The following is a 26554-nucleotide window of genomic DNA, read 5'->3' on the forward strand; positions in this document are numbered from 1 at the left end:
AACTGCGACACTGACGACCGCGTACTATTGCACATCTTAAGACGTGTTTGCAAAAAGAATAGGACAAAATAAAAGCTGAAACACTAAATCACTTGGTATCCTCAGTGCCAAAATGTCTTTTAAGTGTGGTGAAAAGGAATGGCAATGTTACAAAGTGGTAATTGCTTTAGGGTCCCAACTTTTTTGGAATGTGTTGCAGGCCTGAAATGCAAAAATGGGTGTTCATTAATAAATTAAATAATGTTGAGCAGACAAAACATGAAATATCTCAGGTTCATCATGTCTGCAATGAAATAAGTCAAAGTAAATGTAAAAAAAGTTTTTTGTTATTTGCATTTTTCATGCTGTCCCAACTTTTTTGATTTGGGGTTGTACTTTACTGAATTGCATTTGCATTTTAGGTTCACACATGTGATGTATGGTGCCCAGTTTTTCTACAGTCTACTCTGGAGGGCAACACTTACCCTTTAAAGGTCATGTAGATGTAAAGCTTGCTTGGATGTGGAAAGTGTCACTTGTTGTTTTAGCAGCTTCTAAATCACATCAGAAATTTTGGTGGTTCTTTGACTATCTAGATAGGTTTACTTTCAGCATAAATAGTCTAGTAGCTTAACTGCCCAGCTACCACAACATTGACTTTGGTCAAAGAGTAACACTGCCTGATATGTTGCATGTGGGGATGCAAACATGTGTAAAGTTTGTCAATTAAAAAAAACATAATGTACCTAAACAAAAAAATGCTATTCATCTACAGAAAAATAAGTCCATTAGAAGGCCGGTTGGTGGTGATCAGTGTTTATAGAGCATTAAGCTGTAATGAGATGTGAGGAACCGGTGTCCTTGAAGTTCAAGGGCTACCTGGAGAGCAGAGCAAAGGGAAGAGAGCTAACACCATCTGCTTCAGTGCTAGAGCAACATGAGAAGCCAGGATAAAGTTCCACTATGGAAAAGAGGAGAGAAATGGTCAGGTCAGATAACACAAATGAATGCATGGTTTCCTCTGCCACATGCACATAAGCCATAATTACACCCCAAAAACGACCAAAATTTTGCATCAATCATCCTAAAACTACACATCACAAAGATGACATAGTGATGTCTGTCACACAGAGACTTTGGTGTCAAAGGCACCTGACTGTGGGCTCACAGCAAGAGACTGAAAGAGAGGGGTAGAGAGAGAGAGAGAAGAAAGAGCATCACAGAAGGAGGGGTGAAATTAAAACCCCTGGAGAGGCTTAACAATGTAGCGAAAGCACTACTGGAAGTAATGGAGTAGTGGAAAAAGAGACAGCAGGAGAATTCTGGAAATACAGAATAGGAAAAGCATTTTGCAAAATTTAGAAAGGTCCAGAGGTAAGGAGGGGCTAGACTGGTCAGCATGTGGCATTTAGGTGACATATATTTACTCTGCATTAGACAGAGCATTATTTGGGCACTCCTTGCCATTTGAGTACCTGAGACCTTTTCACCCAGAGAATACTACCTAGTGATAGAAGAACCAAAGCTTAGGACTAGGACCCTACTCTGTGATCGTTATCAAGCCGTCAGTATGATGCAGCAAATTCTACAAGATATGTACATTGATCCAGACCTGCTTAGCGAGCTGAACGAGGAGCAGAAGCAGATCCTCTTCTACAAGATCCGAGAGGAGCAGGTGCGCAGATGGAACGAGAGGGAGAGCCGAGACCCCATCCAAAGGAAGAGTGAGTCCACTAATCATGTGACCTGCTTAGTGAATTCCAGCATCAATACTGTTATTTACATGTGCATTATATAATATTGTTATTCAAAATTAATAATATATTATTAAGAATTTTAAGTACTATTAGTACCCTTAATAGTGGGTCTTCTGTCTTCAGTATGTACCTTTTACCTGGGAGGTAAATAAAGTGTAATTAAATTTAATATTGGCATTGTGGTGCAGCTGGTGCCACACAGCTCTGGCATTATGAGTTTAGGTTCAGTACTGTATGCATGGGACGTTCTTGGGTGGGTTTTATTAAAGTATTTTCAGCTCCTTCGACAATATTAAATGCTGTGACCACTGCCCCTCAGAAAGCACTGCTTACATTGCTGCATCTACAAATGCAAGTTAGAACTCCACAATGCAAATAAAATCTATATACGTATCAACAACATCCAGAAATGGCAGTCTGACAAATCCACCTTTCAAACTGTTTTTTTGAATAATGGACATTGTGGTCTTGAGCCCGAAAAGAAAAAAAAGACCATCCTGATGGTTTCTGAAGCAAAGTTTAAAAACCAGCACCAGCATTTGTCATGGTATTGGAGAGTGTAAGTGCCAATAGCGTGGGCAAAATTACTGTTGAGTTATATACACCAACATTTCTAAATTTCTAAATTTCTAAAATGTCTTTTAAACAATGTTTTTAGGAATGCCCATGCTATTCCTTGGTAAGACAATGCCATGCCATGTTTTACATGTGTTAGAACACCTTGGCTTTGTAGTTACAGAGTGTATGTGGTAGTCTAGCCTAAAGTCCAGACCTGCCTCCCGTTGAAATGTGTGGTGCATTTTAGAAGGTATTTTTAAAAATTAATTTAATTTCTTATTCACAAAGGTGTTCAGAGCATTCATTCAATATTCAATTGCATCTCTTCAAAGCTTTGTATACCTGAATTTGAAGAAATTTTTTAATATACTTACCCTCATCTATGCCTGACTACAATTTGATTGAAGAAATTATCAGATATGCCTTGGACTTCATTGCTTGTTTTTTGTCCTGACAATGAGGTATAAATTGTGGGTCCTTTAAGACCCAGGTGTGTGCCATTCCAAGCCATGTCCAGTAATTTAAAACGCTCCATAAGCATGTTTTAAACGGATGCATAAAAAATTTCAATTTAAATACACGACACAATCAAGTGTGCAATAATTCAAGAGTTCTAAATACTTCTGAATACACTGTACACTGATCAGCCATAACATTAAAACCACCTCCTTGTTTCTACACTCACTGTCCATTTTATCAGCTCCACTTACCATGTAGGAGCACTTTGTAGTTCTACAATTACTGACTGTAGTAGACCTGCTTTTACTCTGTTCTTCAATGGTCAGGACCCCCACAGGACCACCACAGAGTAGGTATTATTTAGATGTTGGATCATTCTCAGCACTGCAGTGACAATGACATGGTGGTGGTGTGTTAGTGTGTGTTGTGTTGGTAAGAGTGGATCAGACACAGCAGCGCTGCTGGAGTTTTTAAACACCTCACTGTCACCGCTGGACTGAGAATAGTCCACCAACCAAAAGTATCCAGCCAACAGCGCCCCATGGGCAGCGTCCTGTGACCACTGATGAAGTTCTTGTAGATGGCCAACTCAAACAGCAGCAATAGAGGAGCAATCGTCTCTGACTTTACATCTACAGGGTGGACCAACTAGGTAGGAGTGTCTAATAGAGTGGACAGTAAGTGGACACAGTATTTAAAAACTCCATCAGCATTGCTGTGTCTGATTCACTCATACCAGCACAACACACACTAACACACCACCACCATGTCATTATCACTGCAGTGCTGGGAATGATAAACCACCCAAATAATACCTGCTCTGTGGTGGTTCTGTGGGGGTCCTGACCATTGAAGAACAGGGTGAAAGCAGGCTAAAATAGAGAAATAGATAGACTAATGGTGTTGTTTGTCTATTTAATATATAAAACATATCACACTAATTTGTTTTCTTCTATAAAATAAATGTATCAAAAATATGCCCTAAATCACCAGATTATCATACCAAAAATGATCCTGCAGGTTTCACTATTAATCAAAGTGACAGTAGATAATTGTGGGCATTGGTACTTTACCTGGAGGCGTGTTTAAGATGACCAATGACATTTCACATTAGCATTCATGTTGACAGGTTGGTAGTTGCTAAGTGATGAGGAAGGAAAATCATGAAATGGGTTTGCGGGGGTTGGGCGTTTATTTATTTTTTATGTAAAAATCTATGTTTGGTGCTCAGGTGGCGCAGCGGTAAAACGGATCAGTTCAAAACTTAGCTCTGCCATCCGACTGGGCTGGGCGCCTACATGAACAACGACTGGCTGTTGTTCATACAGGGTGGGAGCCGGATAGGGACCTCATAACTGCAACTATGACCTCTGCTGTCAGATTGATGGTGCCTGCACAGAGTCAAGGAATAACGCGATGATCAGGGTGTGGCTCTCCACACACAAAGCTGATCCTCATATGAACTCGCCTCGTGCAGGTAAAAAGATGCAGTCGGCTACTGCACACGTGTCTGAGGGGGCGTGTGTCAGTCTCGCTCTCCTCAATCAGGGCAGGGATCGGCATCAAAAATATAACAAAAAAAAATCTATGTTCTATGTCCCTCTTGACGTCTATGTCCAATGTCCCTCTTATGCTAGCCTTACAAAATCATGCTGGTTCTTCCTATACAACATCAATGAGAATCAACCATTCCTCTCTCTGGAAGCCACTCAGATTCTTGTCCAGTCTCTCATCATTTCAAAGATGGACTGCTGCACCTCCCTCCTGGCAGATCTTCCCATGTCCACTATCAGTCCTTTGCAACTGATTCAAAATTCTGCGCCCGCCTGGTTTTCAATCAGCCCAAGCGCTGCCACTTCACCCCACTGCTGTGTTCTCTCCACTGGCTTCCTCTAGCTGTCTGCATTCAATTTAAAAAAATGATGCTTGTCATCTTGATCCACAAATCAGAACTCCAACAAGACAGACATCAAAGCTCTTCTCCGTACTAGCACCCAGGCGGTGGAATGAAGTTTCCCTATCTTTAGAGTCTCATGCCATATTTACAAGATGACAAAGACCTACCTCTTTACTAAGCATTTAAATAGTAACCAACTTTGAACCTAATAACGTCCCTATCCTTTAAAATCTACTTCTACCTTTGTTCTAACAGGGTTTCAGCAGATTTGTGTTCTCAGACTGTTGTCAGTTTGCACTAGCATGAGAAAATGTTTACTGAGGAAGCACTTCTGAGAGTTGCTGTGAATAAGAGCATCTGCTAGATGCTGTACACCAAACAGGCATAACATTAAAACCAACTGCTTGTTTCTACACTCACTGTCCATTTTATCAGCTCCACTTACAATATAGAAGCACTTTGTAGTTCTACAATTACTGAATGTAGTCCATCTGTTTCTCTACATACCTTTTTAGCCTGCTTTCACCCTGTTCTTCAATGGTCAGGACCCCTACAGGACCACCACAGAGCAGGTATTTAGGTGGTGGATCATTCTCAGCACTGCAATGACACTGACATGGTGGTGGTGTGTTAGTGTGTGTTGTGCTGGAATGAGTGGATCAGACACAGCAGCGCTGAACAACGCGCTTAAACACCTCACTGTCACTGCTGGACTGAGAATAGTCCACCAACCAAAAATATCCAGCCATCTGTGACCACTGATGAAGGTCTAGAAGATGACCAACTCAAACAGCAGCAATAGATGAGCGATCGTCTCTGACTTTACATCTACAAGGTGGACCAACTAGGTAGGAGTGTCTAATAGAGTGGACAGTGAGTGGACACGGTATTAAAAAACTCCAGCAGCGCTGCTGTGTCTGATCCACTCATACCAGCACAAACACACCACCACCATGTCCTTGTCACTGCAGTGCTGAGAATGATCCACCACCTAAATAATACCTACTCTGACCTCACCTAAATGGCTCCTGACCATTGAAGAACAGGGTGAAAGCAGGCTAAAAAGGTATGTAAAGAAATAGATGGACTACAGTCAGTAATTGTAAAACTACAAAGTGCTTCTATATGGTAAGTTGAGCTGATAAAATGGACAGTGAGTGTAGAAACAAGCAGGGAGGTGGTTTTAATGTTATGGCTGATCGGTGTAAATGTAAATAAAGGTTTGGTATTTTACCTCACCTTTCAACTATTTGGCTGTTGGGCAACATGTCTACTAGTCATTTATTCTGACGAGTAATAATAGCTGTAGTTGCTGTAGACGTGACAGGTGTAATGGCAGGTAAATAACATGGCTGTAGATTGCACTACTAGCTAAATAACATTTCCATGGGTTGTGTTTTAGTGTTTATCTTATTCATGTCTATGGAGGGATGCTATGCCTGTTCTCATTAATGTAAATGTCCATTTTCTCTGGCCAGGTGGGCGTAGAGGCATCCAGTGGCTGCTTGGTGTTGATGGTGAGGTGTGGGTATGGGTAATGGGGGATGCCCCAGGAGACAAGACTTATGATGACATTGTGGAAAAGCTGATGGAACAGAGAGCCAGGAAGCAAGCCCAGTTAGAAGCAATGGAGCTATGGTAAGAGGCTTCAAAGGAACTTAAGACAGGGGTGTTACGAAGAAGGGTTTAGGGATTGTTCGTTTGTTTTACACTCTGGTTACATTCATGACAGGACAGGTAGTTACCGGTTACACATGATTTACCAGTTCAAGTTAAATATCAGACACCATTAGTGACAATTTTGTATCCACAGTAACTTACATGTATTTGGACTGTAAGATTAATTATCTGTATTCTGACAAAATCTAGCTTAAAACTAGGGCTGGCCCAAATCACTGGATCGGATATCGGAAGGAAAAAATGTGTAATCCGATCCAATACTGTTGCTTAATGTAAATAACACTTAATGTACATAACACAATATAAATAACACTTAATGTAAATAACACTTAATGTAAATAAGGCCATTGTTTGTGTGTAAAGCAAATAACACACAAAGATACGTTCCAACAGAGTGCCGTTTATTGCCAGCTCACTTGGCAACTGCTGTAACAAGGTGCATCTTGATGACATCATTAACATGTGATCTACAACTCATCCGCAACAGCCATTCAGAAATGAATGAATTAATTAGCATTTTAAAAAATCATCTACTACTGCCACATCTAAAAACACTGTTTAAACACAATAAAAATCACTTTATAAATGATAAATCCTGGCTTGGAGATCCCTCACCCCTCAACGATTAATCCATTAGTGTTATGAAATAAAACAAAGGACACCGTTTCCCGTTTAGCCACAGATGTCCTCTTCAAAATCCAGCAGGGTTTAATCATCTAAAAACGTGACAGAACTTTAATGGAAAATCTCAACCCTGCGTCAATTCTGATTGGTCCATCACGTTTGATTGACATCCACATCTTCCAACTGTAGACACTTTGGACGACACGCTGTAAAGCGAGATGTGTCACGTGAACAACAGCTCGAACGTAAGTGAAACCAAAAATGCTGCTAAATGTTGTGTGTAAAAGTTAAAATAAAAACAGCAGTTTTGTATAAGTGTGATGTTGTAGGTTCTGTATTTATTCCTTTAGAATATTTGTTTCACAGTCTGAGCGTTGTTATTTAGATAGCTAGTTTAACCATGGTGCATTGAGACATGTATTATTACTGCTTAGTTGTTTGAGAGGAGAAATGACGGTATCAGATTGGTATCGGTATCGGCAGATACTCAATTAGCAGTATCGGTTTCGGTATCGGACATGAAAAAGCCCTACTTAAAACACCAAATTGTACTCCAATGTACTACATTATTTATCTTTGCTTTGTAAAAAAAGTGTGAAAACAGACCAATGTGGTTCAGTTAAAAACAGGAGGAAGTACATGAGCAACAGAGACTAACTAAAAGTGAGATGATGCAGAAGCCAAAGATAAATATAGAAGGCCGGTGTGTCAATCATACTCTGTGTAATCTTTAAGGCGTGTGAAGGAAGCAGAGATTGAAAAGAAGTTTCGGGACGCCATGGCGAAAGAGAAGGCACGCTTTATAGCAGGAAAATGGAAGGAGGAGATGGATGACAGAAAGGCAGCCAAGCACGAAGAGGAGGAAGAGGATCGTATTCGAGAGGAGCTAAAGGTGGGTGTGCAGTGGGTGAGCACCTCTTAAAGAGATTACACCTCAGTGACCGAAGTCGAGTAGAGCATGACTTCACTGTTCAATCCTATTACTTTAATTCCACAGACTCAGAATCTTTCCTTCTGTTCTCAGGTCTTTAATTACCAGCTTCCAATAGTGGCCGAGTTTAATTAGATCTTATCACTGGGTTTTAAGGTCAAGTTGAATTATTAAAAACCTGGCAACCTGGGACAATAAAGATAGTCATCTTTGAAAGTCAAGGTCAATGACTGTAAGTCTGATCTTTAATGCATAGAGTTAAACGCATGAAGTCTGTACTAATGACACAATCCTTAGAGTTAATCATCACAGTCAGGCTGCTAATGAAACTGAAAATGAGAATACCAACAGAGGAGTTTTCATCAACCTCTCCTACTGTGTAAACAATGTAGTGATTAGAGTTGAGAAAAAGGAAAATCATTTCATTTTTGTCTCCCAGAAATGTGAACAAGAAGAGAGGCAGAAAGGCGAGGAGGAAATCAGACAGACAGAGGAGCGACGTGCGAAGGAGCTGTTCATCTCTCTGAAGCAGGAGGGAAAGAAAAGTGAGAGGGATGACGAACAATGGCATGAACAATGTGAGTAAACAACTGCATTATGAGAGAAAAAATGAAAATCCGGACTGGTCCCATTATAATGCATTCAAATCGTTTTGCGCTTCACAGTGCGCCGCTCCAAAGCGGCTGATGAGCAAATGAAGTGCAAGGCTCGTCGTGCCAGAGATGAATACAAACGCCAGTCTCTGCGAGCCATCGAGAAGGGTTTAGTGGCAGGAATTAGTGGACTGTTCCAGAGGACACATCGAAACGGCTCGGGTCAGAAACGACGCCAAAGTGCCGTCATCGAACAGTTACCCACTTCTCCTGTTGAAGCTAGCCAACCACCAGCTTCTGTTGGAAGTGCATCCGCGACTGTCCAATGCCGACGCAGACAGAACCGCAGATATAGCAGCCCAGCAACACAGTCGATAACACAGGGGTAAATCCAAAACCTTTCTTTTATAAGCTACCTGAGTGAAAAATACACTGATCGGCCATAACATTTAAACCACCTCCTTGTTTCTACACTCACTGTCCATTTTATCAGCTCCACTTACCATATAGGAGCACTTTGGAGTTCTACAATTACTGACTGTAGTCCATCTGTTTCTCTGCATACTTTTTTAGCCTGCTTTCACCTGTTCTTCAATGGTCAGGACCCCCCACAGGACCACCACAGAGCAGGTATTATTTAGGTGGTCGATGATTCTCACTGACACTGACATGGTGGTGGTGTGTTAGTGTGTGTTGTCTTGGTATGAGTGTATAAACACCGTGTCCACTCACTGTCCACTCTATTAGACACTCCTACCTAGTTGGTCCTCCTTGTAGATGTAAAGCCAGAGACGATCGCTCATCTATTGCTGCTGTTTGAGTTGGTCATCTTCTAGACCTTCATCAGTGGTCACAGGACGCTGCCCATGGGGCGCTGTTGGCTGGATATTTTTGATGGGTGGACTATTCTCAGTCCAGCAGTGACAGTGAGGTGTTTAAAAAACTCCAGCAGCGCTGCTGTGTCTGATCCACTCATACCAGCACAACACACACTAACACACCACCATTATGTCACTGCAGTGCTGAGAATGACCCACCACCCAAATAATACCTACTCTGTAGTGGTCATGGGAGTCCTGACCATTGAAAAACAGCATAAAAGGGGGCTAACAAAGCATGCAGAGAAACAGATGGACTACAGTCAGTAATTGTAGAACTACAAAGTGCTTCTATATGGTAAGTAAAGCCGATAAAATGGACAGTGTGTGTAGAAACAAGGAGGTGGTTTTAATGTTATGGCTGATCTGTGTATATGCAACAAATCTAATAATAATGTGATGCTTAATGCACCATCACAACCATCACATGATTATTCATTACACCCATTCATTACAACAAAAAATCCAACATCAATGCAGTGAAAACACCTCTACATGAAGTGACACACAAAACCTGAAACACATCTGGATGAAATGCTTCAGACTTTTAGTAAATCATTCACCACGCATCAAAACCAAGACTAGGTAGAGGCAAAACTATAGATTATCTAACTATATCACGGTTTTCCAGTTATCTACAGTCCAATAACAGAAGCACTTCTGGCAGGTTAACAAAACAAAAGTCTCTTCACAGCTCCGCTCACAATCACAATAACTAAACACAAAACAAAACTGCTGTCTTGTTTGCAATCAGTACACAGCCAGTAAGCATGAAATCCAGCAGTGAGAACTGGCCTTGAACAATGGCCTTTGGCTGTACTTAATAATACAAATCCCTGACATTTGTATTATGATCTTTGTCCACATGCACATTTGAACAGTTTATTGCAACATGATTGAATACAGACTCTTTATTTGATTGATTTTACTTAAACAAATCATGTAACACCATGTTGCCACTCTGTGATATTATTCTTGCAACCTGTCTGCACAAAGCTCTTCATATTTAATGCTACTTTTAAGAGTATGACTTGATCAGGTGATGCTATTTATGAATGTCACTACCTTTTGGCCCTTAAAGCTTATAAATAAACACTTTGTGGGTGTACATCTTCTTTTTATTTGATTAGTATAATCATGCTAATAGTCTTCTCTATTCTCCTTGAAAGCTCAACGTGGATTCGGCCAACTAGGCCAACGTCTCGTGACTCCATCATACGCTGGTTTAAGGAGGAGCAGAGACCAAGAAGAGCAGGATATGAGAGAAGCAGTAACACCATCGCCCCATGGTTTCATGGTAAAGAATGCATCAACTCTGATCTGATTTCCCTGTATTATACAGTTAGTAATCGTAATCATACTCTGACTGTTTTTACTTTTCATCTACATGACAGTATGGGCAGCACAGTGGCTAAGTGGGTAGCACTGTCACCTCACAGCAAGAAGGTCCTGGGTTCGATCCCCAGGTCCGAGTCCCTTCTGTGTGGAGTTTGCATGTTCTCCCCGTGTCCGTGTGGGCTTCCTCCGGGAGCTCCGGTTTCCTCCCACAGTCCAAAGACATGCAAGTGAGGTGAATTGGAGACACTAAATTGTCCAAGACTGTGTTTGATATAACCTTGTGAACTGATGAACCTTGTGTAATGAGTAACGACCATTCCTGTCATGAATGTAACTAAAGTGTAGAACATGACGATAAAATCCTAATAAACAAACAAACAACCATGCAAGTACAGCTGTGCCTGTAATAATAAAGGACGTTTTTTGGAGGACATGCAGTGGTGACTTCTGGTATAAATGAGCGTTCCACTAATGGAATGCAAATTTATCTGTTTTATTACATAACAATAATGATATTTGCATTAATGTCCTCTTCACAGGGCTACTACTGAACATTAAACACAAGTATGTTGGCCTGGTGATATTGCAGCAAAAACTTAGTGATTTAGTGACAATTAGTGTAATTACTATTAGTGACACTAGAGGATTGTGCAAACGTGTGTCATTTACTGTCCCTTCTACAGTGTCATTGTTTCATCCCGTGTGTAGTGAGAATACAGCCAATAGGAATACATTTGTGACATAGCATAGCAAAAAAGTGGATTTCATATATCTCAAAGGGCAGCACGGTGGCTCGGTGTGTAGCACTGTCACCTCACAGCAAGAACATCCTGGGTTCATTTCCCAGGTTAAGCAGTACAGGTCTTTTCTCTGTGGAGTTTGCATGTTCTCCCCATGTCTACGTGGGATTCTTCCGGGAGCTCCAGTGTCCTCCAGACATGTACATTGGATAAACTCACTCCCTTACTCACTTTCTTAACCGCTTATCCAATTAGGGTCGCAGGGGGTTGCTGGAGCCTATCCCAGCTTTTCAATGGGCGCAAGGTACACAGTAACACCCTGGACGGGGCGCCAGTCCATCCCAGGGCAGACACACATACACACACACATTCGTCTATAGGGCAATTCAGTGTCTCCAATTAACCTGACTGCATGTTTTGGGACTGTGGGAGGAAACCGGAGCTCCCGGAGGAAACCCACGCAGACACAGGGAGAACATGCAAACTCCGCACAGAAGGGCCCCGCCTGGGGATCGAACCCAGGACCTTCTTGTTGTGAGTCAACAGTGCTACCCATCGAGCCACCGTGCCGCCACATTGGATGAACTGAAGATTCAAAATTGCCAACTAGGTAGGAGTGTCTAATAGAGTGGACAGTGAGTGGACAAGGTATTTAAAAGTGGAGCTGATAAAATGGAAAGTGAGTTAAGATGTTATGGCACATTTGAGGTGACACTGTGAAGAGGGTAAACTTACCACAAATTGGAGGGAGGTGTTATTTATTAAATGAAGGTCACAGTTTGACAATAAGGAATTAGGTTAGTTTGTACTTTGCTAAGGTAAGGTAATGGGCAGTTCAGTGTTACAGGACTCTAATTTAATGCTTCCGTAAGAGAGAACGGTATCGATTGGACAAAAAAAGAGAATTACACTAAATCAGAGTATAAGGGCTGAGAGGAAACAGATGACATGGTGCAGGACTGGTACACTGATAGAAAACACAATAGCAAAGGTCAAGAGCTGTAAAAAGGAAAAGTAAAGCTCAATAATTCACAGCTTGAGTTTGGTTGATTAGGGTTACACCATTACTCTACCTGATTGGAGAGATGATAAGATTAACAAGCGTCAGAGTGATGCCATTCCTCCATGGCAACACAACACTGACAGCAGTGTCACGACTGAGGTGCACAAAGGATCTGGGCTGCCTAGCACGTACAGCCCATTCTCCATCACTCAGTGTCTTTCTTCTGTCAACCCTGCTACAACTTATATCTGCTCTGGGTGGATTTTCTTCATTAAAAATGTGCCCTGCTCTTCTTTTCTCTCCCAGCAATACATCTCACCCCACAGATCACCACAGAATTTTACTGAATTTCTTTTCATACTCCTACAGGGATCATCTCACGTCAGGAGTCAGAGTCCCTGCTAATGAACGCCTCTGAGGGCTCCTTCCTAGTCAGGGTGAGCGAGAGGATCTGGGGATACACTCTGTCCTACCGTACAGCCTCTGGCTATAAACACTTCCTTATTGATGCTTCAGGTGATTTCTACAGCTTCCTCGGGGTGGATCAGAATCGGCACACCACCTTAGCAGACCTCGTCGACTTCCATAGGGTCAGTCTCTTTCTATTTCTTCTTCTTTCACTTAGGGATTCATGATATTACATTAATCAAAGAGGTTATGCATTTTTATTGATTGATTTATTGATTTATTTATTATTATATATATTTTTATAAAATTGTGGTTTTTACCACAGAGTCAAGCATCCACGCTGGTAATTTTACTGTACTTTGCTACTTTGCAGTTCTGTACTACTGTACTAGTTCTGCTGCAAAATTGAGCAGAACTGTCATCACATTCAACATGTCATAAGGTATAATTCCACTGATTTACCAGCAGAAGTAATTTTACAGCAAAATTATAATATGAAATATACAACCCCAAATCAGAAAAGGTTGGGACAGTATAGAAATTCAAATAAAATAAAAATGCAGTGTTCCTTACATTTACTTTGCTTTGACTTCCTTTGACCCAAGATATTTCATGTTCTGTCTGCTTAAGTTCATTTCATTTAAAAATAAACCTCCATTATTGCATTTCAGGCCTGTAACACATTCCAAAAAAAGGCTAGTAATGATGTGAAAAAACTAAATAATGATGTGATTCCAAACAAGTGATGTCAACAGGTGATTGTAATCATGGTTTGGTACAAAAGCAGCATCCAGCTGAGTCTTTGACGAGCATAGATAACCAGAGGATCTCCAGTTTGTCAACAAATGTGTGAGAAAATGATTGAAATGTTTAAAAACAATGTTCCTCAAAGAAAGATTAGAAGGGATTTGCAAATTTCTCCCTCTATAGTGCTTAATATCATCAAACGATTCAAGGAATCGGGAGAAATTTCAGTGAGTAAAGGCCAAGGGCGCGAGCTTAAGCTGAAAGCCTGTGATCTTCAATCCCTCAGACGGCACTGCATCCAGAAGCGCCACTCAACAATAACTGATATAACCACATGGGCAAGGGATTACTTTGGCAAACCTTTGTCAAGCACTACAATACAGAGTTACATGCACAAATGCCACTTAAAACTTTACTGTGCACAAAAAGCAACAATGACGACCCCTTAAGACGTGTTTGCAGGAAGAACGGGACAAAATAAAAGCTGAAACACTAAATCACTTGGTATCCTCGGTGCCGAAACGTTTTTTAAGTGTGGTGAAAAGGAATGGAATTGTTACAAAGTGGTAAATGCTTTACTGTCCCAACTTATTTTGGAATGTGTTGCAGGCCTGAAATGCAGGAATGGATGTTTATTAATAAATGAAATGAGATTAAGCAGACAGAACATGAAATATCTCAGGTTCATCCTGTCTGCAATCAAGTAAAAGTCAAAGTAAATTATTTGCATTTTCCATGCTGTCCCAACTTTTTCTGATTTGGGGTTGTAAATATAATCAGTTATTAGTACAACTATATGTACAGTTATTCTTAGTTTATTCTCAGTTGGTGTAAGTGATGTACATGCAATTTCACTGCCGTACAGGCAGATTACATTATTAAAGTACCATTAGAGTGCCATGTGAACGCCTAGCAGCATTTACTGGTAAATTAGGGGAATAAAATGTCAGTGATAACAGTTTTGCTACATTCTGTGGCAAAATACATGATGTTTTCCATGGTAGATGTTTGATTCTATGATAAAACCTTAATTAAGTTTCAATCAGTGCACTGCACTAGATATGGCAAATGGCTTCTTTATCTTTTACATTGCACAGTTTTACCACCATTAAGTCATTTTGGATTTCCATCGCCGTTTGAGATTCTGGCATTTATAGTTTATTTTACCCCAGTTAATAAAAATAAAAGTCAAAATGTAAGATTATTTTAGACATGGCTTTTAATCAAAGCTCAAATGAGTACAAGGAATTTGGCTTGTTATCTTTGGTACAAAACAATACAGACAGTAAAGGACATCCACAGGACTAGCAATTATAAAATATAGCGCAAGAGTTTTACTAATAGGGTGGCACAGGGGCTTGGTGGGTGGCACTGTCGCCTCACAGCAAGAAGGTCCTGGGTTCGATCCCCAGGTGGGGTGATCCAGGTCCTTTCTGTGTGGAGTTTGCATGTTCTCCCCGTGTCTGCGTGGGTTTCCTCTGGGAGCTCCGGTTTCCTCCCACAGTCCAAAAACATGCAGTCGGGTTAACTGGAGACACTGAATTGCCCTATAGGTGTGTGTATGTGTGTCTGCCCTGCGATGGACTGCCGCCCTTTCCAGGGTGTTACTGTGTGCCTTGCGCCCATTGAAAAGCTGGGTTTGTTGTGTATGGGGCTGCATAGCTGCAGATTAGTCAGGGTGCCCATGCTGACCCCTGTCCATCGCCGAAAGTACCAACAATGGGCACATGAGCATCGGAACTGGACCACGGAGCAATGGAAGAAGGTGTCCTGGTCTGATGAATCACGTTTTCTTTTACATCCCGTGGATGGCCGGGTGCGTGTGCATCGCTTACCTGCCTCAGGATGCACTATGGGAAGAAGGCAAGCCGGCGGGGGCAGTGTGATGCTTTGGGCAATATTCTGCTGGGAAACCTTGGGTCCTGCCATCCATGTGGATGTTACTTTGACACGTACCACCTACCTAAGCATTGTTTCAGACCATGTACACCCTTTCATCAAACGGTATTCCCTGATGGCTGTGGCCTCTTTCAGCAGGATAATGCACCCTGCCACAAAGCAAAAATGCTTCAGGAATGGTTTGAGGAGCACAACAATGAGTTTGAGGTGTTGACTTGGCCTTCAAGTGGAGTCCAAGCCTCGAGGGGTCAGGGTTATTTTGGCAAAAAAAAGGGGGACCAACACAATATTAGGAAGGCGGTCATAATGTTATGCCCGATCGGTATACGTCAGAAGTAATTTTGTCTGATGTATAAAACATTTTAACAAGAAATTAGTTACAAGATATTGGAACTTTTTTTTAAGTTGGAACAGCCTAGAGTGCAAACACCATGTTGTGTTAGGCTCTGTCCTATTTCTATTTTAACTTTGGAAAGAAAAACAAGATTTTATTTAAATATGCCTGTACACTGATACTGTTGGCAGTAAACTTTTCCTTCTTCGATTATTTAATTGATATATTTGGCTGCCCAGTTTTTGCTGCTTAGCCTTAGAGTAAATGGTAATGTTTTTAAATGTGTGCTGAGTAAAGTTAAGCAGAGTAAAACTAAATAATTTCATGCACCAGTCAGTTGATTTCAAACCTCAGTACTTTTAAGATGTTAGTAACAGAAATACTTAAAATGCAAGCGTGATTAATTCTACTGAAAGTTTTTCGAAGGGCATGCATGCACAGTTTTCTAAATGTACACATGTGCGGTGACAAGGACACAATCAGAGGGTGCCGATTATACAACTCAAGGGGAATGACTAACACAACCACAGTGAGCACAACTGTCCTTCCATCTGTGCTGCTGACAGAGAGAATTGATTTGGTTGCTAAACATCTGCATGTGGTTGTCCTCACTGGCCTGGTGCTGATTTGTTTGGCTGTTGGTGTGTGTTTTCCCAGGAGGAAGTGATAACCACATCTGGAGGAGAGCTACTGCAGGACTCGTGTAAGATGAAAGGCACTACGCCAGATTATGGAGGACTTTTTTAGTGAGCTTTTCCCTCCGTCCTTACCTTATAATACTCTTAACCTGTTCTTTATAAAATAGTTAAGAACTGTATCACATCAGCTCTGATGTTCACATTCCTGTGGCCAATCTCCACGTCCCCTTTTATAGAAGATAATAAAACTAGTGTTTCTATTCTAACCTGTCTGGTCATTTATGCAAGAAATGCATGGGATTCAAGTTGATTCCCATTGATTAAAGAAATGTAAGAATAAAAAAAAAGATATAATAATAATTATTTAAAAAATGTCTTGCTGCTCAGGTGGCGCAGCGGTAAAGTACGCTAGCTGTGATAGTTCAGTGGTTAAGGTACTGGACTAGTAAACAGAAGGTTGCCGGTTCAAGCCCCGCCACCACCAAGTTGCCACTGTTGGGTCCCTGAGCAAGGCCCTTAACCCTCAATTGCTCATTGTGTTCAGCTCATTGTGTAAGTCGCTTTGGATAAAAGCGTCTGCTAAATGCTGAAAATGTAAAATGTAATGTAAAATGTAGCTCACCAGAGTTGGGGTTTCGAATCATCCACCACCCAAATAATACCTACTCTGCGGTGGTCCTGATCATTGAAGAACAGGGTGAAAGCGGGCTAAAAAAGTATGTAGAGAAATAGATGGACTACAGTCAGTAATTGTAGAACTACAAAGTGCTCCTATATGATAAGTGGAGCTGATAAAATGGACAGTGAGTGTATATACAAATGTTTAACATCTGTACACAGATATTTCTATGTCTCTTTGGGGTCAGTTCAAACTTTAATATCAAAGAAGTTACATTTTTAAATAAAATCTATTAGATCTTGTACGTACAACCTAAATAAAATAAGCTAGAGCAGTATTTGTAAATGTAACCCAACAATGCTCCATATATTAAGTGTAAAATGGACTTCAGTAAGGTAATTTGTGAGGGATACGCAATATCTGCCAATCTTACCCCAAGATTGAAACTACCCACTTTACATGAAAAGCAAAACAAACATGGCAAGTTTCATGTAGGAATAAGAAATCATTAAAATGCATATTGTGGCACACAAAACTCACATTAGTTCAGTTAGAAAGCAATAGATTTTGGGTCCCTGGACATTTAAGTGTGGCAGGATTAGAGCTAAGGGGTGTGCTAGCCAATGTCAAATTCTCCCACACCAATGAACCCAAACCTGAACACACATATAAGCCTCTCCTTACCATTCAGCCAGTTCTACCTGCCTAATCATTCATATCAGAGTCCACCTACTTTCTCCTGCTTCACCACCCATCACACCACATACACACACACCAGCATAAATAGGGTTCAGGTTACTGTGACCTTGCTAAGCAGTATTGTTCAAGGGGAATCAGCTATTTCAGCCAGGAGTGCAGACAAAGCCCCAGCAAAAAATCTTCTGATGGGGGGGGGTTTGAATGAGACGTGATGAAAATGAGAAAGTTTCAATTTACCTCCACATTTTCAAATGAGATAGAGGAAACGTTTCAGATGGCTATCAGTTATTGATAAGACCTGTGTGTAAGCATGGGGGAGGGAGCAGGGTGGAAATAGGATGAAAAGGTAGATGCATATCGGAGTGCCCTACAATTAAATCACTCATTGACATTCAGCACACTACCACGAACCATCCAACAAAGGTAAAGAAGGTTACCTGGTGAAAAGTAAAACAGTGGGTAATTACTTAATACTCTCTAAATATTTCTCATCATGCTCTTCAGGCAGTAGAAGAAAATGATTTTATAGACTGTTACCGGTGTAAAGTCTGAAAGCCAGTGTATGTCATGTTATAAGCACCTAGGTAAGGGCTGCATTAACATTAAAAGAAATACATGCTTCCTTCTAATCAACATCTTTGTCAAGGACTTATTCCAGCATTGCAATTCCAGGACACATCCTGCAGCATGGCTGTATAATCAGAGTATGGGTGACCTGCCTGCAGTCTAGACGTGTCTCTCATTAAAAATAAAGCACATTATAAACTGCAAAATATGATAACTACAGCCGGTCACCTTTGTCCAGCTAAAGACTGGCATAACTGAAGAACATCTGCTGTTAAACAAATGTCCTTCACGTTTGTGTAGCTACAGACTGGCAAAATTGAAGAATATCTGTTCCTAACTGAATTACATGTGTCGTTTACCCCAAAAGAGGTCATATCAGGAAGAATCAAATAATGTGTCTGCTATATTAAAAATGCCTCATGTCTCATGTTTACAAAAGACCTCCTGGGTGTTCTACAATGATAACAGGATGTTTTGTGGATAGATAAGTGAAATATTAAAAAAAATAATAATAATACATTTACAATGTGTTTGCAGAAATAGGCACTGCACACAGACCCCAAAATGTCATGACCCCAATGTAAAGAATGGGTTTTGGGGTGTTTTGCTACTTCAATGCCTGGAAATTTGTAAGCAAATGCAAGCATTATGGGAACAATACATTTTAAATTGTATTAAGACCTTCACAAAAGAATATAAACGTCCAATTGCTAAAGCTTCACAGAGGTTGAATTACAGTAAGACAGTAACCCAAAACGCCTGAAGGAATTGATCTAAAATGCCTTTTAAATGTGTCTTATAGTCTTTGCAGTTTGGGCTGATATAAAATGTGCATTGTTCATAAAGTCATGAACAGTACAATTTCTTCTGTGTTATTAACCCTTTGATGCACAACCTGGGTCAAAAGTGACCCAACTGAGTTTTTATTTTCTATATCTTTGCAATGAATTAATTTCGTCATTCAAGCTTCCATGAATTTTTCAATTAACTTGTTTTTGATCATCACAAATCCTTATTTCAGTTTTATATTTTTTGCTTTTTTAATAAAAATCATTTTTGTATCACTACCCTTCTAATGCACAACATGGGTCAAAAATGACCCTTATGTATTTACTATGGAATTTGACAGAAACTACTGACATTTGTAAGTGTTTGTAGTCAAAAACATATTTACTGATCTTTTGAAAGACAACCAAAGATTAGGCTCTTGAATCTTGAATATGTCCAATACTATTTGCTTGCTAGCTGTTTACATATTCTAGTATAGATAGCTTTTATTAGCTAAGACAGCAAATACATGAATAACTGACTAATGTGCATATGAAAATATTCTTGAATGGATGAATATGGGTCATTTTTGACCCATGTTGTGCATTAGAAAGGGTTTGCTTAGCTTGTGCATCAAAGGGTTAAAGTAAATGTGCTTGCCTTTAAATACCTGGATGAAGATCTGACAATATTTTTTCAGTAATTAATGCAAGAATCCAGGCAATTACAAATGGTTTACAACCTGTAAATGTCTTATCATGTATATAATGTATATACCAATCAACCATAACATTAAAACCACCCCCTTGTTTCTATACTCACTGTCTATTTTATTAGCTCCACTAACCATATAGAAGCCATATTCAATGGTCAGGACTCTCCCCGGACCACCACAGAGCAGGTATTATTTAGGTGGTGGATCACTCTCAGCACTGCAGTGACACTGACATGGTGGTGGTGTGTTAGTGTGTGTTGTGCTGGTATGAGTGGATAAGACACAGCAGCGCTGCTGGAGTTTTTAAATACCGTGTCCACTCACTGTCCACTCTATTAGACACTCCTACCTAGTTGGTCCACCTTGTAGATGTAAAGTCAGAGACGATTGCTCATCTATTGCTGCTGTTTGAGTTGGTCATCTTCTAGGTCACAGGACGCTGCCCACGCGGCACTGTTGGCTGGATATTTTTGGTTGGTGGACTATTCTCAGTCCAGCAATGACAGTGTAGTGTTTAAAAACTCCAGCAGCATTACTGTGTCTGATTCACTCATACCAACACAACACACACTAACACACTACCACCATGTCAGTGTCACTGCAGTGCTGAGAATGATCCACCACCTAAATAATACCTGCTCTGTGGTGGTCTTTTGGGGGTCCTGACCATTGAAGAACAGCATGAAAGGGGGCTAATAACAAAGCATGCAGAGAAACAGACGGACTACAGTCAGTAATTGTAAAACTACAAAGTGCTTCTATATGGTAAGTGGAGCTGATAAAATGGACAGTGAGTGTAGAAACAAGGAGGTGGTTTTAATGTTATGGCTGATCAGTATATATATATATATATATATTCTGTATTTATAACCTGCTCTTACCAATGTGTATTTCCGGCTCATGCCCTGTGATCCCAGAATAGGTTCAAGATCAACTGCAGCCCTGAGCAGGATAAAGCATTTACTGAAGATGATTGAATAAGTGAAGGATACATTATATGGTCAAAAGTATACTGACACCCATAATAACTGAGTTCTTGGGTTTCAGTCACATCCGTTGCTAACAGGTGTATAAATTCCATTTGTTTGAACAAGTGAACTTTAATAATGGAAATGAAACAAAGCAAATATTTGAAGATGAGCTGTACATCAAGTGTTAGTGTTTGTAAAGTTCCTGCTTACATATAGAATTAATTAGACTGTAATTAAAAGCTTGTCCTAGGAGTCATGTTTCACTGTCCGACTGAACTTGTTTACAGAGTGCACTAGGGTGTAGGACATGACAGAGATACGTTTTCACTGACCTTAGATCAAATTTTTTGTAAGGGTATAGCTCCAGCAGTCTTCAGAGACAGGATAAACTTAAGATCAGACAGAACACACCCTGTGAACGTGACACCTTCATCCTGGACAGGAAAAGTTCTGCAGAGATGTAATAAAAAGCATTAGTAAATTAATAAAACACAGTATTAGACAGATACACATATCTATTTATATAATCTACAACATATTCAGTTTATGATACAGCAAATGAACAAGGAAATGTAATGTTTTAGAGTAGTAACATATTTTATTAGTACTGCCATGTCACAATTAGTCAAACCCTACATTTACGTAATATATATGACCTAAAGCTGGGTTACAACTATAATATCAGCAGTTCTATTGGCCAGTAAGGTGTCTATGAAGGGGAGCTGACTGAAGCCACGCAATGAATTGTTCTTCAATACAATCGTTCACCTTTTTTTTTTTTTTATATATTTCTTTTTCTCCAATTTTTCCCCCCAATTTTCTCCCTAATCTAGTCATATCCAATTACCCTGATTGCATTACGCTTCACCTCTACTAATACAACCCTTCACTGCAGACTGAGGAGCTTCGCAACTGACACACGCCCCCCCAACATGTGTGCAGTACTGACTGCCCTGATCAGCATTATTCTTATATATACAATGCTATATATATATATAAAAATCCCCCAAAATCCCAACTCTGGTGTGCTAGCAGCAACAGATGAGTGATCATCTCTGACTTTACATCTACAAGGTTGAACAACTAGGTAGGAGTGTCTAATAGAGTGGACAGTGAGTGGACACGGTATTTAAAAACTCCAGCAGCACTGCTGTGTCTTATCCACTCATACCAGCACAACACACACTAACACGCCACCATCATGCCATTGTCACTGCAGTGCTGAGAATGATCCACCACCTAAATAATAACAGCTCTGTAGTAGTCCTGGGAGAGTCCTGACAGAGTCCTGACCTTTGAGGAACAGCATGAAAGGGGGCTAACAAAGCATGCAGAGAAACAGATGGACTACAGTAAGTAATTGTAGAACTACAAAGAGCTTCTATATGGTAAGTGGAGCTGATAAAACGGACAGAGATTGTAGAAACAAGGAGGTGGTTTTAATGTTATGGCTGATCGGTGTAAGTCTGGGTGTTTTAACAATTTGACTTTTAGGTGATACCTCCTCTTTTAGGAAGAGGTTTTGGTTTAAACAATAAAAACAGTCTGATTTAAAAACCATGAGTTACATACAATTTTGTTAAGTATAGCAGTTACAAGAAGTAAGTAACCCTGTCCCACTTTAGTATTTAACATGTGTATTCTAATCAGTGGTGAGGTTTGCAGTAATTATCCCCCTTTTAACAGCTTCAATTCACAGACCAACCAGAAAAGGGCATAAAAGCTGTCTAAATGAAGCTAAAAACATTTTAGTACTTTCCTACTTGCAATAGAAAACCAAATATTTATTTGGGAACCCTTTGGGACCCTGGTTATGTAAAACTAGTAGCTACGTTACATGGAACATGGTCAAACTGATTTTAAATCAGCAATATGTTAGTTTGTGTATGGGTGTATGCTAGGGCTGGAACTCACCTGGAGGATTTCTCCAATTGCATCCTTAGTCAGGGTATCAAAAAGATGTCAGTCTCCAAGCTCTAAAGCAGTTTGTTCAAGGTATTCAGCCTAATACAACAACTAAAGGTCTGACAAATCACGTTTTCTTTTACATCACGTGGATGGCCGGGTGCGTGTGCGTCACTTACCTGGGAAATACATGGTACCAGGATGTGCTATGGGAAGAAGGCAAGCCGGCGGAGGCAGTGTGATGCTTTGGGCAATGTTCTGCTGGGAAACCTTGGGTCCTACCATCCATGTGGATGTTACTTTGACACTTGTTGCAGACCATGCACACGCTTTCATGGAAACGGTATTTCCTGATGGGTGTGGCCTCTTTCGGCAGGATAATGTGACCTGCCACAAAGCAAAAATGCTTCAGGAATGGTTTGAGGAGCACAACAATGAGTTTGAGGTGTTGTCTTGGCCTCCAAATTCCCCAGATCTCAATCCGATCGAGCATCTGTGGGATGTGCTGGACAAACAAGTCTGATCCATGGAGGCCCCACCTCACAACTTACAGGAGTTAAAGGATCTGCTGCTAACATCTTGGTGCCAGATACCACAGCACACCTTCAGGGGTCTAGTGGGGTTCATGCCTCAACGGGTCAGGGCTGGTTTGGCAGCAAAAGGGGGACCAACTCAATATTAAGAAGGTGGTAATAATGTTATGCCTCATCGGTGTATTTGAAAATTATAAAGAGAAAGACATTGAAGTTACACTGATCAGCCATAACATTAAAACCACCTCCTTGTTTCTACACTCTCTGTCCATTTTATCGGCTCCACTTACCACATAGAAGCACTATGTAGTTCTACAATTACTGACTGTAGTCCATCTGTTTTGCTGCATGCTTTGTTAGCCCTCCTTCATGCTGTTCTTCAATGGTTAGGACCCCACAGGACCACCACAGAGCAGGTATTATTTAGGTGGTGGATCATTCTCAGCACTGCAGTGACACTGACATGATGGTGGTGTGTTAGTGTGTGTTGTGCTGGTATGAGTGGATCAGACACAGCAGCGCTGCTGGACTTTTTAAATACCGTGTCCACTTACTGTCCACTATTAGACACTCCTACCTAGTTGGTCCACCTTGTAGATGTAAAGTCAGAGATGATCGCTCATCTATTGCTGCTGTTTGAGTTGATCATCTTCTAGACCTTACTCAGTGGTCACAGGACGCTGCCCTCGGGGAGCTGTTGGCTGGATATTTTTGGTTGGTGGACTATTCTCAGTCCAGCAGTGACAGTGAGGTGTTTAAAAACTCCAGCAGCATTGCTGTGTCTGATCCACTCATACCAGCACAACACACACTAACACACCACCACCATGTCTGTGTCACTGCAGTGCTGAGAATCACCCACCACCTAAATTATACCTGCTCTGTGGTGGTCCTGTCGGCTCTTGACCATTGAAGAACAGGGTGAAAGCAGGCTAAAAAAGTATATAGAGAAACAGATGGACTGTAGTCAGTAATTGTAGAATTACAAAGTGCTTCTACAGTGTATCACAAAAGTGAGTACACCCCTCACATTTCTGCAGATATTTAAGTATATCTTTTCATGGGACAACACTGACAAAATGACACTTTGACACAATGAAAAGTAGTCTGTGTGCAGCTTATATAACAGTGTATATTTATTCTTCCCTCAAAATAACTCAATATACAGCCATTAATGTCTAAACCACTGGCAACAAAAGTGAGTACACCCCTTAGTGAAAGTTCCTGAAGTGTCAATATTTTGTGTGGCCACCATTATTTCCCAGAACTGCCTTAACTCTCCTGGGCATGGAGTTTACCAGAGCTTCACAGGTTGCCACTGGAATGCTTTTCTACTCCTCCATGACGACATCACGGAGCTGGCGGATATTCGAGACTTTGCGCTCCTCCACCTTCCGCTTGAGGATGCCCCAAAGATGTTCTATTGGGTTTAGGTCTGGAGACATGCTTGGCCAGTCCATCACCTTTACCCTCAGCCTCTTCAATAAAGCAGTGGTCGTCTTAGAGGTGTGTTTGGGGTCATTATCATGCTGGAACAATGCCCTGCGACCCAGTTTCCGGAGGGAGGGGATCATGCTCTGCTTCAGTATTTCACAGTACATATTGGAGTTCATGTGTCCCTCAATGAAATGTAACTCCCCAACACCTGCTGCACTCATGCAGCCCCAGACCATGGCATTCCCACCACCATGCTTGACTGTAGGCATGACACACTTATCTTTGTACTCCTCACCTGATTGCCGCCACACATGCTTGAGACCATCTGAACCAAACAAATTTATCTTGGTCTCATCAGACCGTAGGACATGGTTCCAGTAATCCATGTTCTTTGTTGACATGTCTTCAGCAAACTGTTTGCGGGCTTTCTTGTGTAGAGACTTCAGAAGAGGCTTCCTTCTGGGGTGACAGCCATGCAGACCAATTTGATGTAGTGTGCGGCGTATGGTCTGAGCACTGACAGGCTGACCCCCCACCTTTTCAATCTCTGCAGCAATGCTGACAGCACTCCTGCGCCTATCTTTCAAAGACAGCAGTTGGATGTGACGCTGAGCACGTGCACTCAGCTTCTTTGGACGACCAACGCGAGGTCTGTTCTGAGTGGACCCTGCTCTTTTAAAACGCTGGATGATCTTGGCCACTGTGCTGCAGCTCAGTTTCAGGGTGTTGGCAATCTTCTTGTAGCCTTGGCCATCTTCATGTAGCGCAACAATTCGTCTTTTAAGATCCTCAGAGAGTTCTTTGCCATGAGGTGCCATGTTGGAACTTTCAGTGACCAGTATGAGAGAGTGTGAGAGCTGTACTACTAAATTGAACACACCTGCTCCCTATGCACACCTGAGACCTAGTAACACTAACAAATCACATGACATTTTGGAGGGAAAATGACAAGCAGTGCTCAATTTGGACATTTAGGGGTGTAGTCTCTTAGGGGTGTACTCACTTTTGTTGCCGGTGGTTTAGACATTAATGGCTTTATATTGAGTTATTTTGAGGGAAGAATAAATTTACACTGTTATATAAGCTGCACACAGACTACTTTTCATTGTGTCAAAGTGTCATTTTGTCAGTGTTGTCCCATGAAAAGATATACTTAAATATCTGCAGAAATGTGAGGGGTGTACTCACTTTTGTGATATACTGTATAAGGTAAGTGGAGCTGATAAAATGGACAGTGAGTGTAGAAACAAGGAGATGGTTTTAATGTTATGGCTGATCAGTGTATTTAGTTATGATGATTTGTATATAAAAGTGGCTAGACAAACCCATTCCCAGGATTGTAACATGACCTGGACCCAGGTGAACTTTCATGTGATAGTTCCATCAACGATCCAACTTTGTAAGAACTGGCAAACTTTTAGTAGGCTCTCTGGGTATCGAGATTGTTTGTGTACTGGTATCTCTTTCAGTAATCAGTGTCAAGGTGAAGGAGCTGAGCTGTGAGAAAGATTGCAGGACTGATCAATACAGGGAAACAAACAGGAAGCTGCCTCTACACCGAAATCCTCACGAGCGGCTGTTTGCTTATAATCAACTGGGTGTAGATAAAGGATTTCAAACAGTTAGTTCCTGACAGGAAAGTTGAAGTGTAAACGGTATGGCTGTCATGTATGATGCTTATGTATGATACTGTATTATTCTGCTACTTCCCTGATCAGATATTTTGTTGTCAGTTTGAGTCAAACAAGTTTCACAGTGAAATACAGTAGATAATACTTCAGACGTATGAGGTAAAAGCTAAAGTCGGACTGAACTGTATTTTACAGTAGGACAATGCCCCAGACAATTACACAAATCCATTACAGTGTCAGAAAGAA

At 40.9% G+C, this 26554-nt stretch overlaps 1 protein-coding gene across 1 annotated transcript; it reads left to right on the forward strand.

The window, feature by feature from the left end:
* Positions 1 to 1549: 1549 nt before the first annotated feature.
* Positions 1550 to 16589, forward strand: sh2d4bb (SH2 domain containing 4Bb). The gene is made up of 8 exons (XM_063003746.1): positions 1550 to 1703; positions 6129 to 6288; positions 7690 to 7846; positions 8325 to 8463; positions 8551 to 8863; positions 10526 to 10653; positions 12807 to 13027; positions 16483 to 16589. The coding sequence occupies exons 1-8, from the start codon at positions 1550 to 1552 to the stop codon at positions 16570 to 16572; spliced, it is 1362 nt and encodes a 453-aa protein (XP_062859816.1). The 3' UTR covers positions 16573 to 16589.
* The last annotated feature ends 9965 nt before the right edge of the window (positions 16590 to 26554 follow it).

Source organism: Trichomycterus rosablanca, chromosome 10, assembly GCF_030014385.1.
Source record: "Trichomycterus rosablanca isolate fTriRos1 chromosome 10, fTriRos1.hap1, whole genome shotgun sequence".
NCBI classification, from domain to species: Eukaryota; Metazoa; Chordata; class Actinopteri; order Siluriformes; family Trichomycteridae; genus Trichomycterus; species Trichomycterus rosablanca.